The 27,144-nt window shown below is 33.7% G+C and overlaps 1 protein-coding gene across 4 annotated transcripts in view; it reads right to left on the bottom strand.

Moving 5' to 3' along the window:
• The window catches only part of LOC148949213 (uncharacterized), a 175,326-nt gene that overhangs the window by 136,042 nt on the left and 12,140 nt on the right, over nt 1–27,144 (bottom strand). For 2 of the 4 annotated variants that reach the window (XM_089093253.1, XM_089093256.1), the window contains exon 1: nt 25,497–25,540. The exons of 1 other annotated variant lie outside the window; for it this stretch is intronic. In XM_089093253.1, the coding sequence (XP_088949379.1) occupies nt 25,497–25,510 (14 nt within the window). In that variant the 5' untranslated portion in view covers nt 25,511–25,540. Of the gene's footprint in view, nt 1–25,496; nt 25,543–27,144 lie in introns of those variants that run through there. One more of the 4 variants, XM_089093259.1, reaches the window with a different exon arrangement.

The following is a 27,144-nucleotide window of genomic DNA, read 5'->3' as shown; positions in this document are numbered from 1 at the left end:
CTAACCTAGATACCTGCACGCAATGAAAACCACGCTATGGATTGCATTACTCTGAAGCCGTCTATTGAATTAACCCGTCAAAAACAGATTTTTCGTGGCTGTTTTCCTTGTAAATGCCCATATAATGGGAAAGTACCATAATTTGTTATATTATAATAACACTTCTGTATTATAATATAAAATTATTATTATAATATAATAAATTATAACATAAAATTGTTATTATAATATAATAAATTATAATAAACTTTTTTAAACTAAAAAGTTAAAAAAAAGTTTATTTTTTAACTTTTTTTAAAGTAAAAAGTTAAAAAAAAGTTACTATATTATAATTTATTATATTATAATGATAATTTTTTATAAATTCAGGAGATAATGTTTTTCGTTGTTTGAGCCCCTGGCGACTGAAAATTATACTATCCCTCCTCAATTTTAAATAGAATTTTTGCATCTTTATTTTTTAGCGAAAAAACCTTGTCACCAGTCAGGCTAGAAATAGCTTAATTCTCTGTTTTGACGAATTTGACCCCATAACGAAGAAATTCATGCGTAAGCGACTGTACTGTGTACAGAATGGCCTAATAAACGTAAAAATCGGACTAAAAGACAGTTAATATCGCAAAGAATTAAAATTACCGCAAATAATTCGGCGTTGAATAGTTTGAGGAATTTTCTTATTTAGACACTCGCCCCTTACCCCACCCATGAAAAGCTTACAAGCCTTATTTTCATAAACCAGACAATTATGAAAATATGAGCTATGCCATTGGGTTTAGAACGAAATTATATATGCTTTATTAATAAACAGTTTTTATAAGAATATTATCCATAGCTACCCCCCACCATTTAAAAACAAGAATTGTCATTCCCGAAACGACTATATAAAACCCCACTGAATAGACCCTCAGCAAGGCAAGAGTCAACACGGAAAGTAGTTTTGTTGGTACTGGTGCATTATGCGGGCACCGCTATATACTGTATGCCCAACTCAACTCATTGATGAGCCCAACTCAAGCCCAACTCATTAGCCCCTTCCATGAAGTTTCAATTTCCTTTAAATTCTTACTTATGACCTCTTCCCATCGCGTTCAGGGACAGCCTGATTTTCGTTTGGTCCCAGATGGATGCCCAAAAAGAACAATCTTTGGCGATCTCTCATCCTTCATCAGCAAAAAGTGTTCTAACTATCTCAACCTTTCTTTCGTCGTAGTCCCAAAAGTGGGATAGAACCACATTCTATGTTTGACATATGGGCAGTCAAAAAGGGACTTAAAACTACCCTTAGACAATGCCTCTGGAAGACATGTAATAACCCTTCCTCTGCCTTTCAAAACACCCACCTTTCAGGACCATACCTTGACCTAGCTACCAATCATAGATTGCAAATTCCTTTTGTCGAAAGGTCGATGGATTTCTAATGCAGGAAAAACAATGGAGAAACTATTACCCTGGAACACGTATTTTGGCAGAAACTTTCTCAAAATGCCTTTGAAACCAACTTGAGGCTGTTTTTAATTTCTAAAAATATGAAATAGTAACATTACACTTCTATTTACCAATCTTTATATGTGTATTGGAATAAATAAATTTAAAATTAGATCCTTTAAAAGTTGGTGTTACAAAGGCGAAGCCAAGTTTCGCGTTCAATTGAATTCTGACACGTCTCTGGTTCATTAATACAACAGTTATGAAAATTTGAGGTCGATTTATTATAAGGTATTTTGAAAAGCTTAACAATATTACTTTTGGTTAAAAAGCGCTTAACAGGTGTTCAAGCAAGTATGTACAAATAGGGGAATGGAAGAGATCCCATGAGTTGGTACAAAAGACCTCCTGCAAAAATATCCCCCTCCCCAAGGGAAAATGGTCTGAGATAAAAGGAAAATTCTAAGAAGAAGTATCTGCCAGTACAGTTTCGTAACACGCAGTTCCCACCCACAAGTCACCAGCACAGCACACCAAAAGATCTGGATTTTGATAAAATAAGCCCTTACTATTCATGTATTCCATCTTTCTCGTGTTTGTATGAATCCTACCATTCAATTTTGGGCCCCTGGAATACATTAGAGCGTACTTTCGTGCTCCGAGGAAGAAGGACTTTTAATTTGAAGATAATAAATACTAAATATTCAAAATATAAATATTGAAGACTATATAATTTCTGGTATGTGTTCGAGGGGGCCTTAGATCCCGTCCTTCCTGAAGTTTCCGTGACCTTTCTCAAACTCCCTATAAAATTTGTACATTTTACAAGCCCTGTAGAGTTTCAGCATCGAAACCCTAGGAAATTCGAATTAGCTCCAAGCAATGACTTTTTCAATAGGTGTTTCCGTTGGCTTTTCTTGGGTTGCAAAAAGGCATGTTTTTACAGTTTTGGCCAATCCCCCCCCCAAAAAAAAAAGAGTGTCATATGATGGTAAGTAAGGGAGGCGTTTCTAGCTTCTAAAATATACACAGCCACCAGTTGAAGCGGTGAAAAAAGGTCAATATCCCTAGAATGACGAACAGCATAGCAGTGCTTGCAGAAGTGAAATTAGAAAAATATTTACAGACATCTTTGGGGGGCCTCAACTGGTGGTATGGGATTTGCGTAAACATGCGCCATCTGCAGGGGCAGGTCCAGGGTTTTACCCCAGAAGGTCGAAAATGCGCACTAATTACAGAGGTTGGGGGGAGGGGAAAAAATGAGGGAGCCAAGTTTCACTGGTGTTTCACTCAAAATTAATTCTGCATCCGCCCCTGGCCATCTGAACTTAATTATAAATTAATACGCGTACGGCTGGAAAAGACGTATTCAGAATTTTTGGGAAGATTTCAGAGAAACCTATTTCCTCTGAAAAACTCTTGGAAAATTCAGGGATAATGGAATAAATGACTGGTTCTCAAATAGAAAGAAGTTTCTGTTTCTTCCAAAATGGATTACGCACAACTCATTTTCTCAAATGCAGCACTGGTTAGAATTTGGACATATTGGTGAAACAATTGGACTTGCTTAGTCTTATAAACCAAGCCATGGCGGGACCACACAGTCGTTCTCAGTTTTTCTATCAAACTAAATAATAGACAACAATGAGTGATTTTTTGAAAACAGTGGATACTACTAATCGAATATTTCGGCTATATAAGCAACAACCGTTATCAGAGAAATATAAAATAAATAAAAAGAAATATAACTTATTCAAAAAAACTCATTAACAAAAAAGATCAAACTAAAATCATAAAAAAAAATGTGAAAATTTTGACGTCCTAGTCTCACCACAGGTTGAGGCAAACCTTGGCTGAAGCCTTGAAAAACACACATTTTTCAAAATGGAAGGGAAACTTCTATTTTTTTTTCAAAACTGAAGGTACCAAATAAATTTTTAAGCAGGATTGGGGGACAAATTTCTCATATTACCGAAAAAACAATAATGGACCAATTCTGAAGACAGCCTAAGATAGGACCTTTTTTTTTAAAAAGTGTGATTATCATAGGCAGCGCGCCAGCGCTGCTCACAATGTGTTGTTTTTTGTTTTTTCTCCCTACCCGGGCACTTCGTATCGAAGGAGCCGTCGCCAAAACTTCGAAAAGGGCTCATTCGATTGGGAATTGAAGTGGTTAGTGCCCTTTTTAATAGTCGAAATTGATTGGAGGGCAACTACCCCCCCCCCACGCCCATCATTCCCCCCAAATACGTTCAATCAAAATTTTGAGATAGCCATTTTTTTCAGCGTAGTTGATTTACAGATGGAAAATATCTTTTTGAGGAGGACACTCCCCCAAAACCCACGGGGCAAGGGTTTTAAGTTATGCCCTAAGGGCATATGAGGTTTTTAAAGAAGACGTTGTCGTATACACTTCAAAAAAGGATCATTCGATTGGAAATTCAAAGAGCTATTGCCCTTTTTAATAGACAAAAGTGATTGAAGGGCAACTAGCCCCCCCCCCCCCTAACGCCCATCATTCCCCCAAATACATCCAATCAAAATTTCGAGACAGCCATTTTGTTCAGCGTAGTTAATTTCCAGATAGAAAATTTGTTTTTGAAGAGGACACTCCCCCACAACCCTCAGGGCAAGGGTTTTAAGTTTTGCCCTGGGGGCATGTGAGGTTTTTATAGAAGGCGTTGTCGTAAAAACTTCAAAACAGGCTCAATCGATTGAAAATTCAAAGCGCTAGTGCCCTTTTCAATAGTCGAAAGCGATTGGAGGGCAACTAGCCCCCCCACGCCCATCATTCCCCCAAACACAACCAATCAACAGTTTGAGATAGCCATTTTGTTCAGCGTAGTTGATTTCCAGATAGAAAATATCGTTTTGAGGAGGACACTCCACCCCAACCCTTGGAGCAAGGGGTTTAAGTTATGCCCTGGGGGTATATAAGGTATTTATAGAAGGCGTTGTCGTAGAAACTTCAACAAAGGCTCATTCGATTGGAAATTCAAAGGGCTAGTGCCCGTTTTAATAGTCGAAAGTGATTGGAGGGCAACTAGCCCCCCCCCCCCTACACCATCATTCCCCCCAACACATCCAATCAAAATTTTGAGATCACCATTTTGTCCAGCGTAGTTGATTTCTAGATAGAATATATATTTTTGAGGAGGGCACTTCCCTACAACCCTTGGAGCAAGTAGTAATCTATTAAGCACTTTCAACTATACATTCACGCCTACAAGAATATGGTCAAAAGTGTAATAGATTGAAAACCTACATGAAAATATACATTGGAATTGCGCAAGAAAAACCCATGGTTGTGTCATTAAACTCACGCGTGAATAATTTAAAAGTTGGCACACTATAATACATGTTATGAAACTAAAGTCAAGGTTTTTTAAACTTGGCAAGGTATAATGTGGTCATACATGTTTTGAGAGTATGGTCGTAATAATATAATGTGGTCAAACAGGTTTTTTTTTCTGTTTTTGTTGTCAATTGCACAATGAATGTACGTCATGGGTTCACGTGTACATTCTTAAAAAAAAACTGGTATGATATAAAGTAGTCAAACATGTTTTGGGAGCACGCACGAAATTATGTAACTCAACATCCGTTTTTTATTCGTCCTAGAAACCCCGTATAAAATGTTCAAGCATTGGAATTTAATTTTCATTATGTTTTAGCATATCGACCATAGTACCCTGGATTCTATTAAATCTGAAACAATAGATATTTTTATTTTCAATGTGAGTACACTTTCATTCTTTATTTCCAAAAAAAAATCGTTTTACTAGTAAATTCCAACTTCAGGGGGACTTTGGCCCCCGCCCTTTCAACAGAACAAACCTTTAAAATATGATGAGTATATTCGATAGAAAACGCTAAGTATGCTTTTTTCTATTATGTAAAACAAAAACTCTCTCATCCACTGCTTTGTTATGATCATAATTCCTTACTTTTAGCTATTTCGTTCATAAAAAAAATACCCCTTTTTCCCAATTATCAGAAAATCTTTTTTCTAGTCTAAAAACCACATGTGTTTATAATTACGGAGAGTCCCTTTTGAAGTCAGTTTAAACGTGTCTTATCTAAGTTATGAAAACAAAAGGTTGATGATTAAGACAAGGATTTGTGTAATTCTAAACGCTTTGGCCATTCAAAAAGTGACGATTTCTGTTAAATAAATAATTCTTATACATTTTAAAATAGCATTTTCTGTTCCAAAGCTGGGATTTTTCATAACAAAAGGATTACATTTGACCCAATTAAACGTATTTTATTCTAAGTCCATACAAAAACTGTAATTAATGTTCAAAAAGGCTTTACAGTTTATTTTCTAAGCAAATTACTTATTTTCCTTCCAATGTTGGCCTTTTTCATAACCAAAGGTTCACATGTGACCCAGCAAAACGTATTTTCTATAATTTTCTCACAAAAACTAGTGTTTACAGTAAAAAAAAAGCTTTATAGTTTAGTTTTTACTGAAATGGTATATTTTCCTTCCAAAGCTTGGCTTTTTCATAACCAAAGATTTGCATTTGACCCAAAGAAAATGTATTTTCTGTAATGTTCTTACAAAAACTAGTGTTTACGTTCAAAAAAGCTTTATAGTTTAGTTTTTACGGAAATGGCTTATTTTCGTTCCAAAGCTGGGCTTTTTCATAACCAAAGGTTCACATTTGACCCAAAGAAATGTATTTTCTATAATTTTCTTACAAAAACTAGTGTTTACAGTCAAAAAAGCTTTATAGTTTAGTTTTTACGGAAATAGCTTATTTTCGTTCCAAAGCATGGCTTTTTCATAACCAAAGGTTCACATTTGACCCAAAGAAATGTATTGTCTACAATTTCCTTACAAAAAACTAGTGTTTACGGTCAAAAAAGCTTTATAGTTTAGTTTTTACGGAAATGGCTTATTTTCGTTCCAAAGCTGCCCTTTTTCATAACCAAAGGTTCACATCTGACCCAGCGAAATGTATTTTCTAAAATTTTTTCACAAAAACTAGTGTTTAAAGTAAAAAAAAGCTTTGTAGTTTAGTTTTTACGGAAATGGCATATTTTCGTTCCAAAGCTTGGCTTTTTCATAACCAAAGGTTCGCATTTGACCCAAAGAAATGTATTTTCTATAATTTTCTTACAAAAACTAGTGTTTACGTTCAAAAAAGCTTTATAGTTTAGTTTTTACGGAAATGGCTTATTTTCGTTCCAAAGCTGGGCTTTTTCATAAGCAAAGGTTCACATTTGACCCAAAGAAATGTATTTTCTATTATTTTCTTATAGACACTAGTGTTTAAGGTCAAAAAAAGCTTTATAGTTTAGTTTTTATGGAAATGACTTATTTTCGTTCCAAAGCTTGGCTTTTTCATAACCAAAGGTTCACATTTGACCCAAAGAAATGTATTTTCTATAATTTTCTTACAAAAACTAGTGTTTATGGTTTATTTTTTATGGCTTATTTTTGTTCCAAAGCTGCCCTTTTTCATAACCAAAGGTTCACATCTGACCCAGCAGAATGTATTTTCTATAATTTTCTTACAAAAACTAGTGTTTACGGTAAAAAAAAAGCTTTATAGTTTAGTTTTTACGACAATGGCTTATTTTCGTTCCAAAGCTGGGCTTTTTCATAAACAAAGGTTCACATTTAGTTCACATTTGACCCAGCGAAATGTATTTTCTATAATTTTCATACAAAAACTAGTGTTTACGGTAAAAAGAAGCTTTGTAGTTTAGTTTTTACGGAAATGGCTTATTTTCTTTCAAAAGCTGGGCTTTTTTCTAACCAAAGGTTCAAATTTGACCCAGCAAAATGTATTTTCTATAATTTTCTTACAAGAAACTAGAGTTTACGGTCAAAAACCCTTATTAGCTCAGATTTTATAGGAATAGTTTTTTTTCTCGATCCGAAAATAGACTAAAGTTTCAGATTTGAACCAGAGAATTGTATTCACCATAATTTTCTTACATCTTTGGAAATCATTAACGATAACAAACATGTTATCGACCAGATGAGTTTTTGAAAAGGACACTCAGCATGGCGTGCGCTATTTTTTTTTTATCATAAACCCTTTAGAGACCAATTTGATCAACTTGGAGAAAGTTCAAATAGAATCGTTAGTGATATTGATATTAGTGCGTAAACTACAAACTGACAAAAAAAATATCCAGAACTTTTTTCTTATAGCCTTGACTTTGAAGACATTTCTTCATCTTAATTGGCTTTAGAAATATCATGCAAAATAAAACTAGTGAAATAATTTAGGTCGTATGATAAATTTAATTAAATTTTTTTTAATGCAGTAGTTTTTTAGTAAGGACATTCGATATCCTAAACGTGTTTGATTCAAACTTTTACCTCAGGAATGGGATTGTCTTGAGGGGAGAATTTTCCATTGAAGAGGTGGAGGGTATTTTTACGTGAAAATAACTTCAACCGTGGCCAGCCCCCCGCGATCAGAAATTAAATTATAAAAAAAGTCTCTTCAACTGAAAGTAAGGAGCAACATCAAAACTTAAAAACGGACAGAAAATAGAGGCTGTTTCCAAAAGATTTAGGACTCATTAACTTTAGTGTTCCCAGTCAAAAGCTTTGAGTTTGAGAAAATTGCCTGATTATCGAAAAAGGAAGATACTCTCACTAACAGTCGTTGGGAGTATGATGGTACCGAGGGGGGAATTTTCAATGGAAGAAGGGTAGGGTATTTTTACGTGAAAACAGCTTCAAGAGGGCCCAGCCCCCCGCGATCATACAGTAAATTATAAAAAAAAGTTCATTTCGGATGCAGTAAGGACCAGTATCGAAACATAAAAACAGACAGTAGATAGAGACTGTTTCCAAAAGATTTAGGATTCTTTAACTTTAGTGTTGCCAGTCAAAAGCTATGAGTTTGAGAAAATTGCCTGATTATCGAAAAAATGAAGAAACACCTTCCAAAAGTCGACAGAAATGGGATTGTCTTGAGGGGGTATTTGCCATGGAAGAGGTAGAGGGTATTTTTACGTGAAAAGAACTTCAACCGTGCCCATCCCCCCGCGATCAGAAATTAAATAATAAAAAAAGTTTCTTCAACTGAAAGTAAGGAGCAACATCAAAACTTAAAAAACCTACCAAAATTCGACAGGAATGGGACTGTCTTGAGGGGGAATTTTCCATGGAAGAGGTGGAGGGTATTTTTACGTGAAAAGAACTTCAACCGTGCCCAGCCCCCCGCGATCAGAAATGAAATTATAAAAAAAAAGTTTCTTCAACTGAAAGTAAGGAGCAACATCAAAACTTAAAAACGGACAGAAAATAGAGGCTGTTTCCAAAAGATTTAGGATTCATTAACATTTTCAACTTTATTTTTTTTTTCTTTTTGTACTTATGTTAAAGTGTTAAAATATGCTTACGGTTCTAACAATTGGGTTCTATGATTGGTCAGAGACACGATGTGGCTTTCCCACTGGTATTCTATGACCGGTTATCGACACTAGCTAGTCTATTGCATGTATTAAATCAGTAGTTTTTACGCAGTGGAAGGATAAACACATAAGTCATATCTTTAAAAAAAAAAGAAGTGAATATGGAACATTTTAATAGAGCGTGTTCACATGACAAGGTTATTGTAGCATTGAATGCGGACAAGAAGAAGTATTTAAACTATGAAACAAGTACAAGTGGTAGCACTATTGGAAATGTATGCATGCATTGTCATGACAGTAAGGAATTAAATTTCTCTGGAATACCGAAAAAATTCAACTCTTATGTTGGTGGTTATGCGAGATTGAGATCTCCAGAGATGATTGCACTCAAAGAGAATGCTAACATAAAAATAATTTTTGATGATAGACTACAACTCCTTGCTACTGCTGCAGGTAACGCATTACCTACAGATACACTCAATCATCAGCTTTCGGGTATTAGCATTCAACGGAAGGCTAATAAAAGAAAGGCTTACTCTGCTACTAATATCGTAAACCATATCTTGTTTACGTGCCGAAACTGTTACCTGTGTAAAAATAATTTTTTAATAGACAGTGAAATTGCCAGAAAAATAAAAATAGCATTGTCAAAAAATATCACTACGGAATATAAAGAAGAAACGATGAAAAACAAAGCACCAGCAAACGTTACTGGCATTGATCAAACAGTCAATGAATCAAATAATACCAAAGACGAAAAGCATATTGAGCCTGTTCATGAGACACCAGTAAAAATTGTGTATGATTCAAAATGGAATAATGATTATTCTACTGATTACGAACTAAGAGAAGACAATAACTACAATGTCAAGAGAGAACATGGTGAACTATTTTATGGAACAGATTCAAAATGTCCAAAGTTAATCATTGATATTAATAATGTATCATAATATATTTTTTTATTAATATTCTACATAGCATTATTTCATTAAAAATATTACATTGTTATGTGTTCATTATTTTTTAGAGTAAGCTAGCATATCAAGCGTTTAGAATGTCCATTAAAACATCAGAGATGAAAGAAAAGGAATTTGCGTACATCTATTGTCAGACACTATTTCCGTAAAATCTGAGCGATTAAGGGTTTTTGACCGTAAACTCTAGTTTTTTGTAAGAAAATTATGGAAAATACAATTCTCTGGTTCCAATGTGAAACTTAAGTCTATTTTTGGATCGAAAAATAAAACTATTTCCTTAAAAACTGAGCTAATAAGGGTTTTTTGACCGTAAACTCTAGTTTCTTGTAAGAAAATTATGGAAAATACAACTCTCTAGTTCAAATGTGAAACTTAAGTCCAGTTTTGGATACTCATAATGATTAGGACTGATGGTTCTAAGTCAAAAATTTTTTTGTCATAAAACAAACTATTTTTTTTTTAAACTTCGAAATTATTCAACTTTATTTTTTTTTCATCTTTTTCTTTTGTACATATATTAAAATGACAAAATATCTTTCTTGAATTCACCTCTTGGATACACAATACAGAAATTAAAAAAAAATGTAATTTCCAGACTTCATTTGCATGCAAGAGATACAGAGATTTCTATGACTCCTCTCCGCAATGAATTCTAAGGGTTTTATGACTCCTCCCCAAAATGAATTCAGATGCTTTTAGGAGTCATCCCCCTAGCCATAACTCCATTCGACCTTGAGAAAAGATATAAAAGTTTAATGATGTATTTCTCTTCTTAACAACTACATTAATAGCTTCCAAGATGATAGGACTCTATGAAACAGAATTTATCGGTTTGAAAAAATCATCTTGTGGTGTTATATTTGAATGTGCATTTCTATTATTGTCAATGGGACTCGAAGAAATCGACTGTTATCATTGGATAGTGAACTACAACAGGTATGAGTATTGTAAAAGCTTGTGGAGTACTACATACATCGTATAAACAGACTGGGATTCTACGATAGAGTGATTACACCACTTAATAATAGTGGTCAGGAACTTAGAATTTTCCAGGAGGAAGCCAATGAAATTTGCAGCTTTTTCGGGGTTGAAGCACTCTATGTAAAGGGTAATGTACCTACAGATAAAGTTTTAATTCAAAAATATGACCCTAGGATTCCACTTTTCAATCTAGAAGAATTTAAGTGTCCTAAATTTGAAGGGGTTTATCATCGTCCTGAAGACGAGGTCAGGTTCTTCGCGCACTGGATACCTAAGGACTTACCTGATCGTGATAAATGAATTAGACATGGTAAAAACTATTCTATATCATTGGACCATCGTTTCTGGATGTTTAAGAGTTAATGTGTGTATGACTATGTGTCATAATATAATTTTGTATTAATATTCTACACAGCATTATTTCATTAAAAATATATTATGCATTACATTGTTATGTTTTCATTATTTTTAGAGTAAGCTAGCATATCAACAGTTTAGAATGTATATTAAAACATCGGAGATTTGAGAAAAGGAATTTGCATACATTCTGCATGTTTAAGAGTGAACGTGTGTATGACTATGTGTCATAATATAATTTTGTATTAATATTCTACATAGCATTATTTCATTAAAAATATATTATGCATTACATTGTTATGTTTTCATTATTTATAGAGTAAGCTAGCATGTCAACAGTTTAGAATGTATATTAAAACATCGGAGATTTGAGAAAAGGAATTTGCATACATCTATTGTCAGACACATGAGGTAACATTGACAAAATCTAGGTATCAGAATGAATAAATTCTTTATGAGCATCCGTTGTTGGATATGTCATTATGTCATTATGAAAAAATTGTAAGTAGGTAAGTAAGTAACAAACTCTTTCTTGAATTCACCTCTTGGATACACAAAGAAGACATTTCAATCAAGAAAATATGAAAATATTTGTAAGTAACACACTCTTTCTTGAAGTCACCCCTTGGATACACAATACAGATACTTTATTCAAGAAATTATGAAAAAATCGCAAGTAAGTAACAAACTCTTTCTTGAATTCGCCATTTGGATGCACAATACAGAAATTTTATTCAGGAAATTATGAAAAAAAAATGTAAGTAAGTAACAAACTCTATGCTTTTTCAGCATCAATTGTCGGATATGTTGAATAAAATAAGCAAAGTCGACATAGCTTTATTTCATTTTTTAAGGTTAATTTAGACGAGGTTACGTGCGCGCACGTAACCTCGTCTAAATTAACCTTAAAAAATGAAAGCTTTATTTCATTTTTTCCTTTAAGCTTTATTTCATTTTTAAGGTTAATTTAGACGAGGTTACGTGCGCGCACGTAACCTCGTCTAAATTAACCTTAAAAAATTAAATAAAACTATGTCGACTTTGCATATTTTATTCAACATATACGACAATTGATGCTGAAAAAGCAGAGTTTGCTACTTACTTACTTACAATTTTTTTTCATAATTTCTTGAATTAAATTTCTGTATTGTGCATCCAAATGGCGAATTCAAGAAAGAGTTTGTTACTTACTTGCGATTTTTTCATACTTTCTTGAATGAAGTATCTGTATTGTGTATCCAAGGGGTGACTTCAAGAAAGATTGTGTTACTTACTTACAAATATTTTCATGTTTTCTTGAATGAAATGTCTTCTTTGTGTATCCAAGAGGTGAATTCAAGAAAGAGTTTGTTACTTACTTACTTACTTACCTACTTACAATTTTTTGATAATGACATAATGACATATCCAACAACAGATGTTGATAAAGAATTTATTCATTCCGATACCTAGATTTTGTAAATGTTACCTCATTTGTCTGACAATAGATGTATGCAAATTCCTTTTCTCAAATCTCCGATGTTTTAATATACATTCTAAACTGTTGACATGATAGCTTACTCTATAAACAATGAAAACATAACAATGTAATGCATAATATATTTTTAATGAAATAATGCTATGTAGAATATTAATACAAAATTATATTATGACACATAGTCATACACACATTCACTCTTAAACATCCAGAATGAATGCAAATTCCTTTTCTCAAATCTCCGATGTTTTAATATACATTCTAAACTGTTGATATGCTAGCTTACTCTAAAAATAATGAAAACATAACAATGTAATGCATAACATATTTTTAATGAAATAATGCTATGTAGAATATTAATACAAAATTATATTATGACACATAGTCATACACACATTCACTCTTAAACATCCAGAAACGATGGTCCCATGATATAGAATAGTTTTTACCATGTCTAATTCATTTATCACGATCAGGTAAGTCCTTAGGTATCCAGTGGGCGAAGAACCTGACCTCGTCTTCAGGACGATGATAAACCCCCTAAAATTTAGGACACTTAAATTCTTCTAGATTGAAAAGTGGAATCCTAGGGTCACATTTTTGAATTAAAACTTTATCTGTAGGTACATTACCCTTTACATAGAGTGCTTCAACCCCGAAAAAGCTGCAAATTTCATTGACTTCCTCCTGGACATTTCTAAGTTCCTGACCACTATTATTAAGTGGTGTAATCACTCTATCGTAGAATCCCAGTCTGTTTATACGATGTAATGTAGTACTCCACAAGCTTTTATAATACTCATATATGTTGTAGTTCACTATCCAATGATAACAGTCGATTTCTTCGAGTTCCATTGACAATAATAAAAATGCACATTCAAATATAACAACACAAGATGATTTTTTCAAACCGATAAATTCTGTATCATAGAGTCCCATCATCTTGGGAGCTATTAATGTAGTTGTTAAGAAGAGAAATACATCGGCAAACTTATATATCTTTTCTCAAGGTCAAATGGAGTTAGGGCTAGGAGGATGACTCCTAAAAGTATCTGAATTCATTTTGGGGAGGAGTCATAAAACCCTTAGAATTCATTGCAGAGAGGAGTCATAGAAACCTCGGTATCTCTTGCACGCCAATGAAGTATGGAAATTACATTTTTTTTATAATTTCTGTATTGTGTATCCAAGAGGTGAATTCAAGAAAGATATTTTGTCATTTTAAGATATGTACAAAAGAAAAAGATAAAAAATAAATAAAGTTGAATAATTTCTAAGTTTAAAAAAAATAGTTTGTTTTATGAAAAAAAAATTATTGAATTAAAACCATCAGTTCTCATCATTATGAGTATCCAAAACTGGACTTAAGTTTCACATTTGAACAAGAGAAATGTAGTTTCTATAATTTTCTTACAAGAAACTAGAGTTTACGGTCAAAAAACCCTTATTAGCTCAGATTTTAAGGAAATAGTTTTATTTCTCGATCCAAAAATAGACTTAAGTTTCACATTTGAACCAGAGAATTGTATTTTCCATAATTTTCTTTTAAAAAACTAGAGTTTACGGTCAAAAACCCTTAATAGCTCATATTTTACGAAAATAGTGTGTCTGACAATAGATGTACACAAATTCCTTTTCTTACATCTCTGATGTTTTAATGAACATTCTAAACTTTTGATATACTAGCTTACTCGAGAAAATAATGAACCCATAACAATGTAATATTATTAATGAAATAATGCTATGTAGAATATTAATACAAAAATATATTATGATACATTATTAATATCAATGATTAACTTTGGACATTTTGAATCTGTTCCATAAAATAGTTCGCCATGTTCTCTCTTGATATTAAATAAAAAAAACAAGTTTTTTAAACTGAAAGTAAGGAGCGACATTAAAACTTAAAACGAACAGAAATTATTCCGTATATGAAAGAGGCCGTCCCCTCCTCAGCACCTCACTCTTTACGCTAAAGCTTTTTAATGTTTTAAAAAATAAAGTTGTGAGAAAGAGTCAAACTTTAGCGTAAAGAGCGAGGCGTTGAGGAGGGGACAGTCCCTTTCATATACTGAATAATTTCTGTTCTTTTTAAGTTTTAATGTCTCTCCATACTTTCAGTTTAAAAAACTTTTTTTTATTTAATTTCTGATCGTTTTTTAGTTAATGCAGCTTTTATTTGCATAAAAATTTTACTTTTCTTTTGCTAAATGGATGTCTTTACAAATTAACTTACGTAACTAACTTCTATATTCGTCTATTTTTCTTCTGGCAAAAAATACAAAGTTGCAGATTTTTGCAGATATGAGCTTGAAACCTATGTAATAGGGTTTTCTGATACGCTGAATCTGACGGTGCGATTTTCATTAAAATTCTGTCACTTGTAGGGTATGTTTCCCCCCTCTTTAAAAAATCGAGTAAATTTTCTCAGGCTCGTAGCCTTTGATGAGTAATACTAAACTTAATAAAATTTTTATATTTAGAATCAGTATTATAAACACATTCTTTTGATACATTTATTGACATCAAAATTCCGTTTTTAAAAGTTTCGATTACTATTGAGCCGTATCGCTTGTTTTTTTATTATTACGTATATGTTATTACGTATATGAGGGGGTTCTCCCCTTAGTCAATACCACGCTCTTTACGTTAAAAGTTAAAAAAAATTTTTATTCACAAACCCCTGAATCACAATGGCCTTTTAATTAGAATAGATATCTCTTTTTAAAGCAATAAAAAAAACTGTAGCTTAAATAGCGTGTTATTGACTTGGGGGAGAACCCCCTCACATACGTTATAATTTCTGTTCGTTTTAAGTTTTAATATTCCTTCTTACATTTCAGTTGAAAAAACTTGTTTTTTTTTATTTAATTTCTGATCGTTTTTTAAATAATGCTTGAAAATCCGGCGCCGCTTCATAGAAATGTCCCTTACCTCAAAGAAACATCCTCCACGGAAAAATTCTCCAGAGTAACCCCTCCTCTAGCCCCCCCCCCGCTCCAGAAAAAATCCTTCCTGAAAATGGTTGTATACTTCCCAATAACGAATAAATAATGCTGGCAAGTCCGGCGCCCCCTTCATGGCAATTTCCCTTCCCCCATGAAAAATTCCTTCATGAAAAGATCCTCCAACATAACCACCGACCCACCCCTCCCTCCCACAACCACAAAAAAACCTCCTGAAAACTTCTGTATACTTCCCAATAACCAATACTATATGTTAACATTGGGTAAAGTTCATAACTTTTAGCCCTCCCTCTGGGAACTTCGGGGGATTAAGTCATCCTAAAAGACATATTTATCATATTTTCGACCATGCTGAACAAAATGGCTATCTCAAAATTTTGATCGGGTGACTTTGGGGAAAAATAAGCGTGGGAGGGAGCCTAGTTACCTTTAATTTTTTCGGTCCATTAAAGATGGAACTAGAACTTTAAATTTCTTTTCCAATTAGACATCTAGTGTAATTCAAGAACCCCTGGGTCAACACGATAACGCTTGGGGGAAAAAAAAACAAACAAACAAATACACACACATCTAGGATGTCTCTTCTGGCAAAAAAATGTAAAATTCCACATTTTTGCAGATAGGAGCTTGAAACCTCTGCAGTAGGGTTCTCTGATACGCTGAATATGATGGTATGATTTTCATTAAGGTTCTATAACTTTTAGGGGGTCTTTCCCCCTTTTTTTGAAAATCAGCCAAATTTTCTCAGGCGCCTAACTTTTGATGGGTTGCACTAAACTTGATGAAAGTTATATATTTGAAATCAGCATTGAAATTTTATTCTTTTGATATATCTATTGGTATCAAAAACCCGTTTTCTAGACCTTCGGTTACCATTGAGCCTGGTCGCTCTTTACTTACAGTTCGTTCCCACGAACTGTTTGATTGTAGTTATTGTCTTCTCTTAGTTCGTAATCAGTAGAATAATCATTATTCCATTTTGAATCATACACAATTTTTACTGGTGTCTCATGAACAGGCTCAATATGCTTCTCGTCTTTGGTATTATTTGATTCATTGACTGTTTGATCAATGCCAGTAACGTTTGCTGGTGCTTTGTTTTTCATCGTTTCTTCTTTATATTCCGTAGTGATATTTTTTGACAATGCCATTTTTATATTTCTGGCAATATCACTGTCGATCAACAAACTATTTTTACACAAGTAAAAGTTTCGGCACGTAAGCAAGATACGGTTTACGATATTTGTAGCAGAGTAAGCCTTTCTTTTATTAGCCTTCTGTTGAATGCTAATACCCGAAAGCTGATGATTGAGTGTATCCGTAGGTAATACGTTACCTGCAGCAGTAGCAAGGAGTTGTCCTCTATCATCAACAATTATTTTTATGTTAGCATTCTCTTTGAGTACAATCATCTCTGAAGATCTCAATCTCGCATAACCACCAACATAAGAGTTGAATTTTTTCGGTATTCCAAAGAAATTTAATTCCTTGCTGTTATGACAATGCATGCATACATTTCCAATAGTGCTACTACTTGTAATTGTTTCATAGTTTAAATACTTCTCCTTGTCGGCATTCAATGCTATAATAACCATGTTAAGTGAACACACTCTATTAAAATGTTCCATCTTCACTTTTTTTTTAAAGATATGACTTATGTGTTTATCCTTCCACTGCGTAAAAACTACTGATTTAATACATGCAATAGACTAGCTAGTGTCGATAACCGGTCATAGAATACCAGTTGGAAAGCCATATCGTGTCTCTGATCAATCATAGAGCACAATTGTTAGACCCGTAAGCATATTTTGACATTTTAAGATATGCACAAAAAGAAAAAAAAAAGTTGAAAATGTTAATGAATCCTAAATCTTTTGGAAACAGCCTCTATTTTGTGTCCGTTTTTAAGTTGTGATGTTGCTCCTTACTTTCAGTTGAAGAAACTTTTTTTTATAATTTAATTTCTGTTCGTGGGGGGCTGGGCACGGTTGATGTTGTTTTCACGTAAAAATACCCTCCACCTCTTCCATGGAAAATTCCCCCCTCAAGACAGTCCCGTTCCTGTCGACTTTTGGTAGGTTTTTTAAGTTTTGATGTTGCTCCTTACTTTCAGTTGAAGAAACTTTTTTTTTGTAATTTAATTTCTGATCGCGGGGGGCTGGGCACGGTTGAAGTTATTTTCACGTAAAAATACCCTCTGCCTCTTCCATGGCAAATTCCCCCCTCAAGACAATCCCATTCCTGTCGACTTTTGGAGGGTGTTTTTTCATTTTTTTTCGATAATCAGGCAATTTTCTCAAACTCATAGCTTTTGACTGGCAACACTAAAGTTAATGAATCCTAAATCTTTTGGAAACAGCCTCTATTTTCTGTCCGTTTTTAATTTTGATGTTGCTCCTTACTTTCAGTTGAAGAAACTTTTTTTATAATTTAATTTCTGATCGCGGGGAGGCTGGGCACGGTTGAAGTTGTTTTCACGTAAAAATACCCTCCACGTCTTCCATGTAAAATCCCCCCCTCAAGACAATCCCATTCCTGTCGACTTTTGGAAGGTGTTTCTTCATTTTTCGATAATCAGGCAATTTTCTCAAACTCATAGCTTTTGACTGGGAACACTAAAGTTAATGAATCCTAAATCTTTTGGAAACAGCCTCTATTTTCTGTCCGTTTTTAAGTTTTGATGTTTGTCCTTACTTTCAGTTGAAGAAACTTTTTTTATAATTTTATTTCTGATCGCGGGAGGCTGGGCACGGTTGAAGTTGTTTTCACGTAAAAATACACTCCACCTCTTCCAAGGAAAATTCCCCCCTCAAGACAATCCCATTCCTGAGGTAAAAGTTTGAATCAAACACTTTTAGGATACTGAGTGTCCTTACTGGAAAACTACCGTATTAAAAAAAAATAAATTGAATTTATGATACGACCTAAATTATTTCATCAGATACGCCAGCACTCATAAATGATCCTTTTGAAATTCTGCTAACAATATCGATTCTCAAGGTCAAAATTTTAATCAGACACTTTTAGGATATCGAGTGTCCTGACTAAAAAACTACTGCATTAAAAAAAAAATTAAATTTATCATACGACCTAAATTATTTCACTAGTTTCATTTTGCATGATATTTCTAAAGCCAATTAAGACGAAGAAATGTCTTCAAAGTCAAGGCTATAAGAAAAAAAGTTCTGGATGTTTTTTTGTCAGTTTGTAGTTTACGCACTAATATCAATATCACTAACGATTCCATTTGAACTTCCTCCAAGTTGATCAAATTAGTCTCTAAAGGGTTCATGATAATAAAAAAAATAGCGCACGCCATGCTGAATGTGCTTTTCAAAAACTCATCTGGTCGATAACATTTTTGTTATCGTTAATGATTTCCAAAGATGTAAGAAAATTATGGAGAATACAATTCTCTGGTTCAAATCTGAAACTTTAGTCTATTTTCGGATCGAAAAATAAAACTATTCCTATAAAATCTGAGTTAATAAGGGTTTTTGACCGTAAACTCTAGTTTCTTGTAAGAAAATTATAGAAAATACATTTTGCTGGGTCAAATGTGAACCGCTGGTTAGAAAGAAGCCAAACTTTGGAACGGAAATATGTTATTTCCGTAAGAACTAAACTATAAAGCTTTTTTTTTACCGTAAACACTAATTTTTATAAGAAAATTATAGAAAATACATTTCTTCGGGTCAAATGTGAACCTTTGGTTATGAAAAAGCCCAGCTTTGGAACGAAAATTAGCCTTTTCCGTAAAAACTAAACTATAAAGCTTTTTTTTGACCGTAAACACTAGTTTTTGTAATAAAATAAAAGAAAATACATTTCTTTGGGTCAAATGTGAACATTTGGTCATGGAAAAGCCCAGCTTTGGAAAAAAAATAACCCATTTCCGTAAAAACTGAACTATAAAGATTTTTTTACCGTAAATAATAGTTTTTGTAAGAAAATTATATAAAATACATTTTTCTGGGTCAAATGTGAACCTTTGGTTATGAAAAAGCCAAGCTTTGGAACGAAAATATGCCATTTCCGTAAAAACTAAACTATAAAGCTTTTTTTTTACCGTAAACACTAGTTTTTTTGAGAAAATCTTATAAAATACATTTCGCTGGGTCAGATGTGAACCTTTGGTTATGAAAAAGGGCACCTTTGGAACAAAAATAAGCCATTTCCGTAAAAAATAAATTATACAGCTTTTTTGACAATAAACACTTGTTTTTTGTAAGAAAATTATAGAAAATATATTCCTTTGGCTCAAATGTGAGCCTTTGGTTATGAAAAAGCCAAGCTTTGGAACGAAAATAAGCCTTTTCCGTAAAAACTAAACTATAAGGCTTTTTTGAACGTAAACACTAGTTTTTTGTAAGAAAATTATAGACAATACATTTCTTTGGATCAAATGTGAACCATTGGTTATGAAAAAGCCAAGCTTTGGAACTAAAATAAGTCATTTAAGTAAAAACTAAACTATAAAGCTTTTTTGAACGTAAACACTAGTTTTTGTAAGAAAATTATAGAAAATACATTTTCTTTGGGTCAAATGTGAACCTTTGGTTATGAAAAAGAAAAGCTTTGGAACGAAAATATAACATTTCATTAAAAAACCAAACTATAAAGCTTTTTTTTTACTGTAAACACTAGTTTTTGTGAGAAATTATAGAAAATACATTTTGCTGGGTCATATGTGAACCTTTGGTTATGAAAAAGGGCAGCTTTGGAACTAAAATAAGCCATTTCCTTAAAAACTAAACTATAAAGCTTTTTTGACAATAAACACTAGTTTTTGTAATAAAATTATAGAAAATACATTTCTTTGGGTCAAATGTGAACCTTTGGTTATGAAAAAGCCAAGCTTTGGAACGAAATAAGCTTTTTTAAAATGTATAAGAATTATTTATTTAACAGAAATCCTCGCTTTTTGCATGGCCAAAGCGTTTAGAATTACACAAATCCTTGTCTTAATCATCAACCTTTTGTTTTCATAACTCAGATAAGACACGTTTAAACTCTGACTTCAAAAGGGACTCTCCGTACTTATAAACACATGTGGTTTCTAGACTGGAAAAAAGATTTTCTGATAATTGGGAAAAAGGGGCATTTTTTTTTCATGAACGAAATAGCTAAAAGTAAGGAATTATGATCATAACAAAGCAGTGGATGAGAGAGTTTTTGTTTTACATAATAGAAAAAAGCATACTTAGCGTTTTTATCGAATATACTCATCATATTTTAAAGGTTTGTATTGTTGGAGGGGAGGGGGCTAAGTCCCCCTGAAATTTGAATTTACTAGTAAAACGATTTTTTTTTGGAAATAAAGAATGAAAGTGTACTCACATTGAAAATAGAAATATCCATTGTTTCAGAGTTAATAAAATCCAGTGTACTATGCTCGATATGCTCAAACATAATGAAAATTAAATTCCAATGCATGAACATTTTATACGGGGTTTCAAGGATGAATAAAAAACGGATGTTGAGTTACATAATTTTGTGCGTGCCCCCAAAACATGTTTGACTACTTTATATCATACCAGTTTTTTTATAAGAATGTACACGTGATCTCATGACGTACATTCATTGTGCAATTGACAACAAAAAAAAGATAAGAAACCTGTTTGACCACATTATATTATTACGACCATACTCTCAAAACATGTATGACCACATTATACCTTGCCAAGTTTAAAAAACCTCGACTTTAGTTTCATAACATGCATTATAGTGTGCCAACTTTTAAAATATTCACGCGTGAGTTTAATGACACAACCATGGGTTTTTCTTGCGCAATTTCAATGTATATTTTCATGTAGGTTTTCAATCTATTACACTTTCGACCATATTCTTGTAGGCGTGAATGTATAGTTGAATGTATAGTTGAAAGTGCTTAATAGGTTACTACTGGAGCAAGGGGTTTAAGTTATGCCCTGGGGGTATATAACGTATTTATAGAAGGCGTTGTCGTAGAAAGGCTCATTCGATTGGAAATTCAAAGGGCTAGTACCCTTTTCTAATAGTCGAAAGTGATTGGAGGGCACCTCGCCCCCCCCCCACGCCCATCAGTCCCCAACGCACATCCAATCAAAATTTTCAGATAGCCATTTTTTTCAGCGTACTTGATTTCCAGATAGAAAATATGTTTTCAAGGATGACACTCCTCAGTTTAATATACATATACAGATATATAGTAATCAAACTGTTAATATTATTTGATTTCTTAAGGTTATAAAAGTAAAAACATATATATTTTTTTCAGTAAAGTACAAGTTTTGTTCTGGCCTTGGGAAGGCATAGGGGTTTTGCGCCCAACTTATGTTAATTGCTGCTCGTTTTGAGTTTGAATCGGTTATTTATTTTAATTTCTGTTCGTTTTGGGTTTCATTTATTTATCGATGCTGATTTGTGGTAGTTTCGAGCTTTGTAGATTATTTTATTTTATTTTTGCTCATTTTTTGCTTAATGGAGTTCTTTACTTTTCTTTGAAACTTATTTTGTGGAATTTTTTTTTTTTAATTAATCACACAAAATACTGTATATAAATTCAGATCTAAATTTATCCGTCTGGTCTAACAAAACCAACACCAAAGAAACTACGCCAAAGTATCATCAAAATTGTAATAGGTGTAAAATTACTTGTGATCTCCCGACAATGTTTTTTAGCCATGATTTTTTTTTAGGTAGTTACTTTTCCTTTTAGTCGTTTTATATTATATTCAGCCGAAATATTCGCTTAGGCTGATGTGTCCAATATCTTCGCAAAATTATTCGTTGTCTTACTTTTATTTTGTGTAAACCAAACAGGTTGTTTATATCTATACAAATAACTGTCCAATCAGGGGCGGATCCAGGATTTTTTTAGGGGGGGGCCAAAATAGGTTGATCCAATAAACTTGCTTTACGAGCAAGTTTAATTAAAGCAAACTTGAGTTAATTAAGTAAATTACACTACTTTACACGACGTTGGGGGGGGCGCCCCCTCGGCCTCCCCCTGGATCCGCCACTGTGTCCAATGATAATAGTTAAAAACCAAAAACAATTTTCAGCTGTTCACTCTACTCCGATATTTACTTGACGAAACTTCCTGTCATGTTTCTCAAACCATTTGTATGGCATGCCCCCTGATGTACCCGGTTATTTAATGTGGATAACCCCTGGGCGAGGGTTTTATGCAAATAAGGCCATAATATCCTGTTTATAACACAATGCTGTCGAATAAATTTAGACCATAAGAAATAGGGACAGTGGAGAGAGAGATAATAATATTGGCAATAATGTTTAAATCTATAATATTGTAGCTATAAAAAAAACTCATGGTTATTTGGGTGCTCTTTAATGTTGCTAATGATACCTACTTTTGTCTTCGAAGAAGAAATTAAGCTTACTATGGAGGGGGCATCCCCTTCTCACTGCCTGATGTACATCTCAGATCAGGTGTGCCATAGAGTTCCACCACGCTTGGCACACTTCTGTCACGCTTGGCATTCGCCACCTCGTATCTGTGATTTCTGAAAGTGGCCAACCCCTCACTTAGTATCCCAGACGACTGATGCCCAAGCCACTGCTTAGCCACTTTTGTTAATAAAACAGCCAAGATTTACGAATGATAGGTGTTTTCTCTTGATTATTACGTCACCGCATTTATACAACAGAGACAGAAAATTGAAATAGCGAGAAATTGATTAGAAGACCATATCAATAGGGATGTAAAATACAAAATACGGAACTATTTTGTTCCCAAACATTGTCAACTAGTGGCAAGTCTCACTGTAGACTGTAGCGCCTTCTTTTTTCAAACATGTTACGCATTTGATACCGCGCGTACTGACCCTGGGAATATACGTCAGAACCTTAGGCTCCTCGTGATGTGTACATCGGTATCGCGCGTTCGCGAAGGCGGAGCATGAATCTTGTGTGGTTTTAAATATGTTTCACAATTTTTTAACGAAGAGAATAGCCTTCGTCGATACTATATATTCTGTCTACTGTGGCATGTCTGCAACTTCATCCCTATTCATTATTCAGATATGAAAACTACTGTTCTAATCAACCATCTTTTATGAACACAAAAATGCCTTAAATCTTCATTCTGATTGGTTAATCACAAAGAACCCTCTCGGAAGTTGAGCAAAATCGGAAGTTGAGCACAGCTAAACTCACAAAATTAGGCATAGGATGCATTATTGTCGCTTTTGTCGTACGCAAATTGGGCTTTATCCACAAGTATGACTACAATGTGGATTGAGCATAATATTATCGTACTTGTCTATTCGAGTAAAAAAAGGGCCAGAGAGCCCTTTTCAGCAGTCACATACTGTTATCGACTAGAAACCTCTGATGAGTATGAAGTAAGTTTAGATGCTGCCGCCAAAATCATCGCCAATCGGCTTTCCCGGAGGAGGCTTACTAACGCGCCACTCAGCTAGCATTTAAATAAATAGGTTTGCATAAGTCACTAGCTTCGTGAAATGCATACTTTTAAAGTTGATTCCATCAAAATCCTCTGTGGCGCTTCTGCTTTGATGTAATCTGATAACTTACAATCTCATATAAGAAGAAAAACAGGGAAATACGAACTAGTATACATAGCTAGGTACTTGTTTAGTATCCAGCAAGCACGCGAGAAGTCGAGTTTGGTTAATACTAATGAAATAAAACAAAATATGATAAAAATATAGCCCAATAGTTCAGAAACAAATTCGGGACATATATTGCACATTAGGGAGGGGGGAAACATAGCAGATATTAAATACGTAACCCAACCTAACCTAGGTATCTTTTTTTGCCCCTTCAACCCCAAAAAACTAAAGTTTAAATCTTTGTCACGGAGCAAGCAATACCTCACTAGGCAGCGAAAACCTGTTTTTCATATAGTATCTTTGAAATTTCGGTGCGGTCTTTCTCGCGTGTTTACTGGATTCTAAACAAATACCCATAACTTTTCCTGAATTGAACCTGGATTGTCATGCTGGATCTGTTTTCTTGGAGGTGCCCACTTTCCGCCATCCAGTGTACATCTCAGAGCGCCACGTGTGCCACAGAGTTCCACCACGCTTGGTACACTTCCGCCACATTGGCATATACCACCTGGTGCACATGATTTCTATAAGTGTGCATCCCCTCGCTTGGATGCTCACTTTTTCTCATCTTTGTATGCTATTTTCAAGCATATCTTAAATTATTTAATTTGTGACTTACTTTCTTTTGTAACTTACTTTCTTTTTAATTTGTGACTTACTAATTAGTACCGACTTTCAATAGTGTTTGTATTAAAATCTGATTTGTTTTTTTTTTCATTATAATTTTAAATGAGTAAATTATTTTTTATTCATTAATTTGGGTCAAATATATTGTTTAAGTCGTACTGCCCAATAGGCTAATGAGGCATGCAGCCCCAAAAACCTGAGACTGGCTGATAGTTTTTTAAGTACAATGAATTCATCCAACAAATGAGTAAAACCATTGAAGTTTTACATTACCGAATAATTCACCAATCTCTTACAACAAAGAATAATCAATGGAATGAAATGACCCTAATTTTGAGCTATTATTTACAATCTATTAGAAATAAACGGCCTAAAAATTAAATCTCAATTTTAGTGTAGGTTTTAACTTGAGGCTCTTAATATAACCGTTTATATATACATACATATATATATATATATATATATATATATATATATATATATATATATATATATATATATATATATATATATATATATATATATATATATATATATATATATATATATGCACGTTATATATACTAGGGCTTAGCCAAGGGGTTCCTCAAGGTCATAATCCGGCCCTGAGCACCACCAAAGTATAAACTTGCCTTTTATAATTTTATTAGTCTTCTTAAAGATGTGGTTCCTTTTTCCAAAGTCTTTTAATTTATTTCTACTGAATTTCACTTACAGTGTCATATTCATATTCTTCTCTTAACTTCTGCTTCATGATACAATCACTTTTGAATACTATTTTTGTTTATATGTTTGGAACTGGTGAACAATATCTTGGACCAGACATCGCTCATTCAATAAGCCTAAAGGGAAATATCCCGAACTTAATCAGAGGATGAAAGTTCTAAATGATACACTGGAACAATGGAACAGGGCTATGAAAGAAAAGAACAAGAAAAATAAATTGAGAATCCATTGAAAAATCGATTAACAATCAATTAAAGTGCAAAATGGTTCACTAAATTTATAATTTCAATATATTCAGTTTCCAATGGTGCCATGTTTTTTTTTTTTTTTTGGGGGGGGGGGTGAGATAAAAAGAGTTTTTGGTGTTTTCATTGAAAAAATGGAATTGCCCTTTCGCAGATTTTGAAAAATAGCATCCACTACATTTCGTGAATTGACACCAACTGTCAGTTTTAGAGTCTTCGGCTTATGAACAGTGGTTAGCGCTCGAGACTTAAAAGCCTGAGGTCAAGGGTTCGAGTCCTGGTGTTGCTGGTTATTTGGCTTGGAACCGGGCTCAATGGTGTGACTCTGTAAGCTCAACCAGAGTCGACCCAGCTTTAAATGGGTACATTAATGGGGGGAGGGCGGAAAGCGTCGGATGATTTTCCCCAACCACGCATTGCAATTCTGGCCGAAGGCATTGAATCAGGAGATCGGTGCCTTCGCTACACAGACTATGTTCAGCATGCGGAAAAGTTGTTTTTTAAGTTTATAATCAATTTAGAGTCAAAATTTTGTTATAAGTAGTTTATTCGACTGGCATAAAGTAATGTATTATTTTATAATCAATTATCTTTTTAATTAGGTAATTGGTAACAGCAGATGAAAGCTTATAAACGTCGTCAAATAGGGAGACTAGGAAAACTTTATTTCATTAGCATTAACCGAACTTGATTTCCTTCATGGGTACCGTATGATGCACAAGTACCAAAACTGTACCAAACAAGTACCAAATTTGGTTCCTTTTTCCAAAATCTTTTAATGTATTTCTACTGAATTTCACTAACAGTGTCATATTCATATTCTTCTCTTAACTTCTGCTTCATGATACAATCCCTTTTGAATACTATCTTTTTTGTATGTTTGGAACTGGTGAACATATCTTGGACCAGACATCGCTCATTCAATAAGCCTAAAGGGAAATATCCCGAACTTTGTCAGAGGATGAAAGTTCTAAATGATGCACTGGAACAATGGAACACGGCTATCAAAGAAAAGGACAAGAAAAACCAATTGAGAATCCATTGAAAAGTCGATTAACAATTACATTCAGTTTTAGTGGTGCCATGTTTTTTTCGGGTGGGGGGAGGGGTGGAGGGAAGGGGAGATAAAATTAGAGTTTTTGGTGTTTTCATTGAAAAGAATGGAATTGCCCTTCCGCAGATTTGGAATGATAGCGTCCCCTACATTTTCGTGAATTGACACCAACTGTCAATTTTAGAGTCTACGGTTTATAAATAAACGTAAATATATATATATATATATATATAAATGTGACTTTCTGAGTTAAGTAGGTTTCCTCTTAGAGATGGTTAGAGGTAGCTCCCCGCTTTTGTGTTTGTCTTGAAAAGCACTCTATAGTTTAAGAAATCAAG

Source organism: Artemia sp. Qi Xiang Cuo, chromosome 8, assembly GCF_049724085.1.
Source record: "Artemia sp. Qi Xiang Cuo chromosome 8, ASM4972408v1, whole genome shotgun sequence".
In the NCBI taxonomy this organism is placed as follows: domain Eukaryota; kingdom Metazoa; phylum Arthropoda; class Branchiopoda; order Anostraca; family Artemiidae; genus Artemia; species Artemia sp. Qi Xiang Cuo.
Note: the sequence above shows the minus strand (reverse complement) of the source record. Positions and strands in the feature narration are given on the sequence as shown.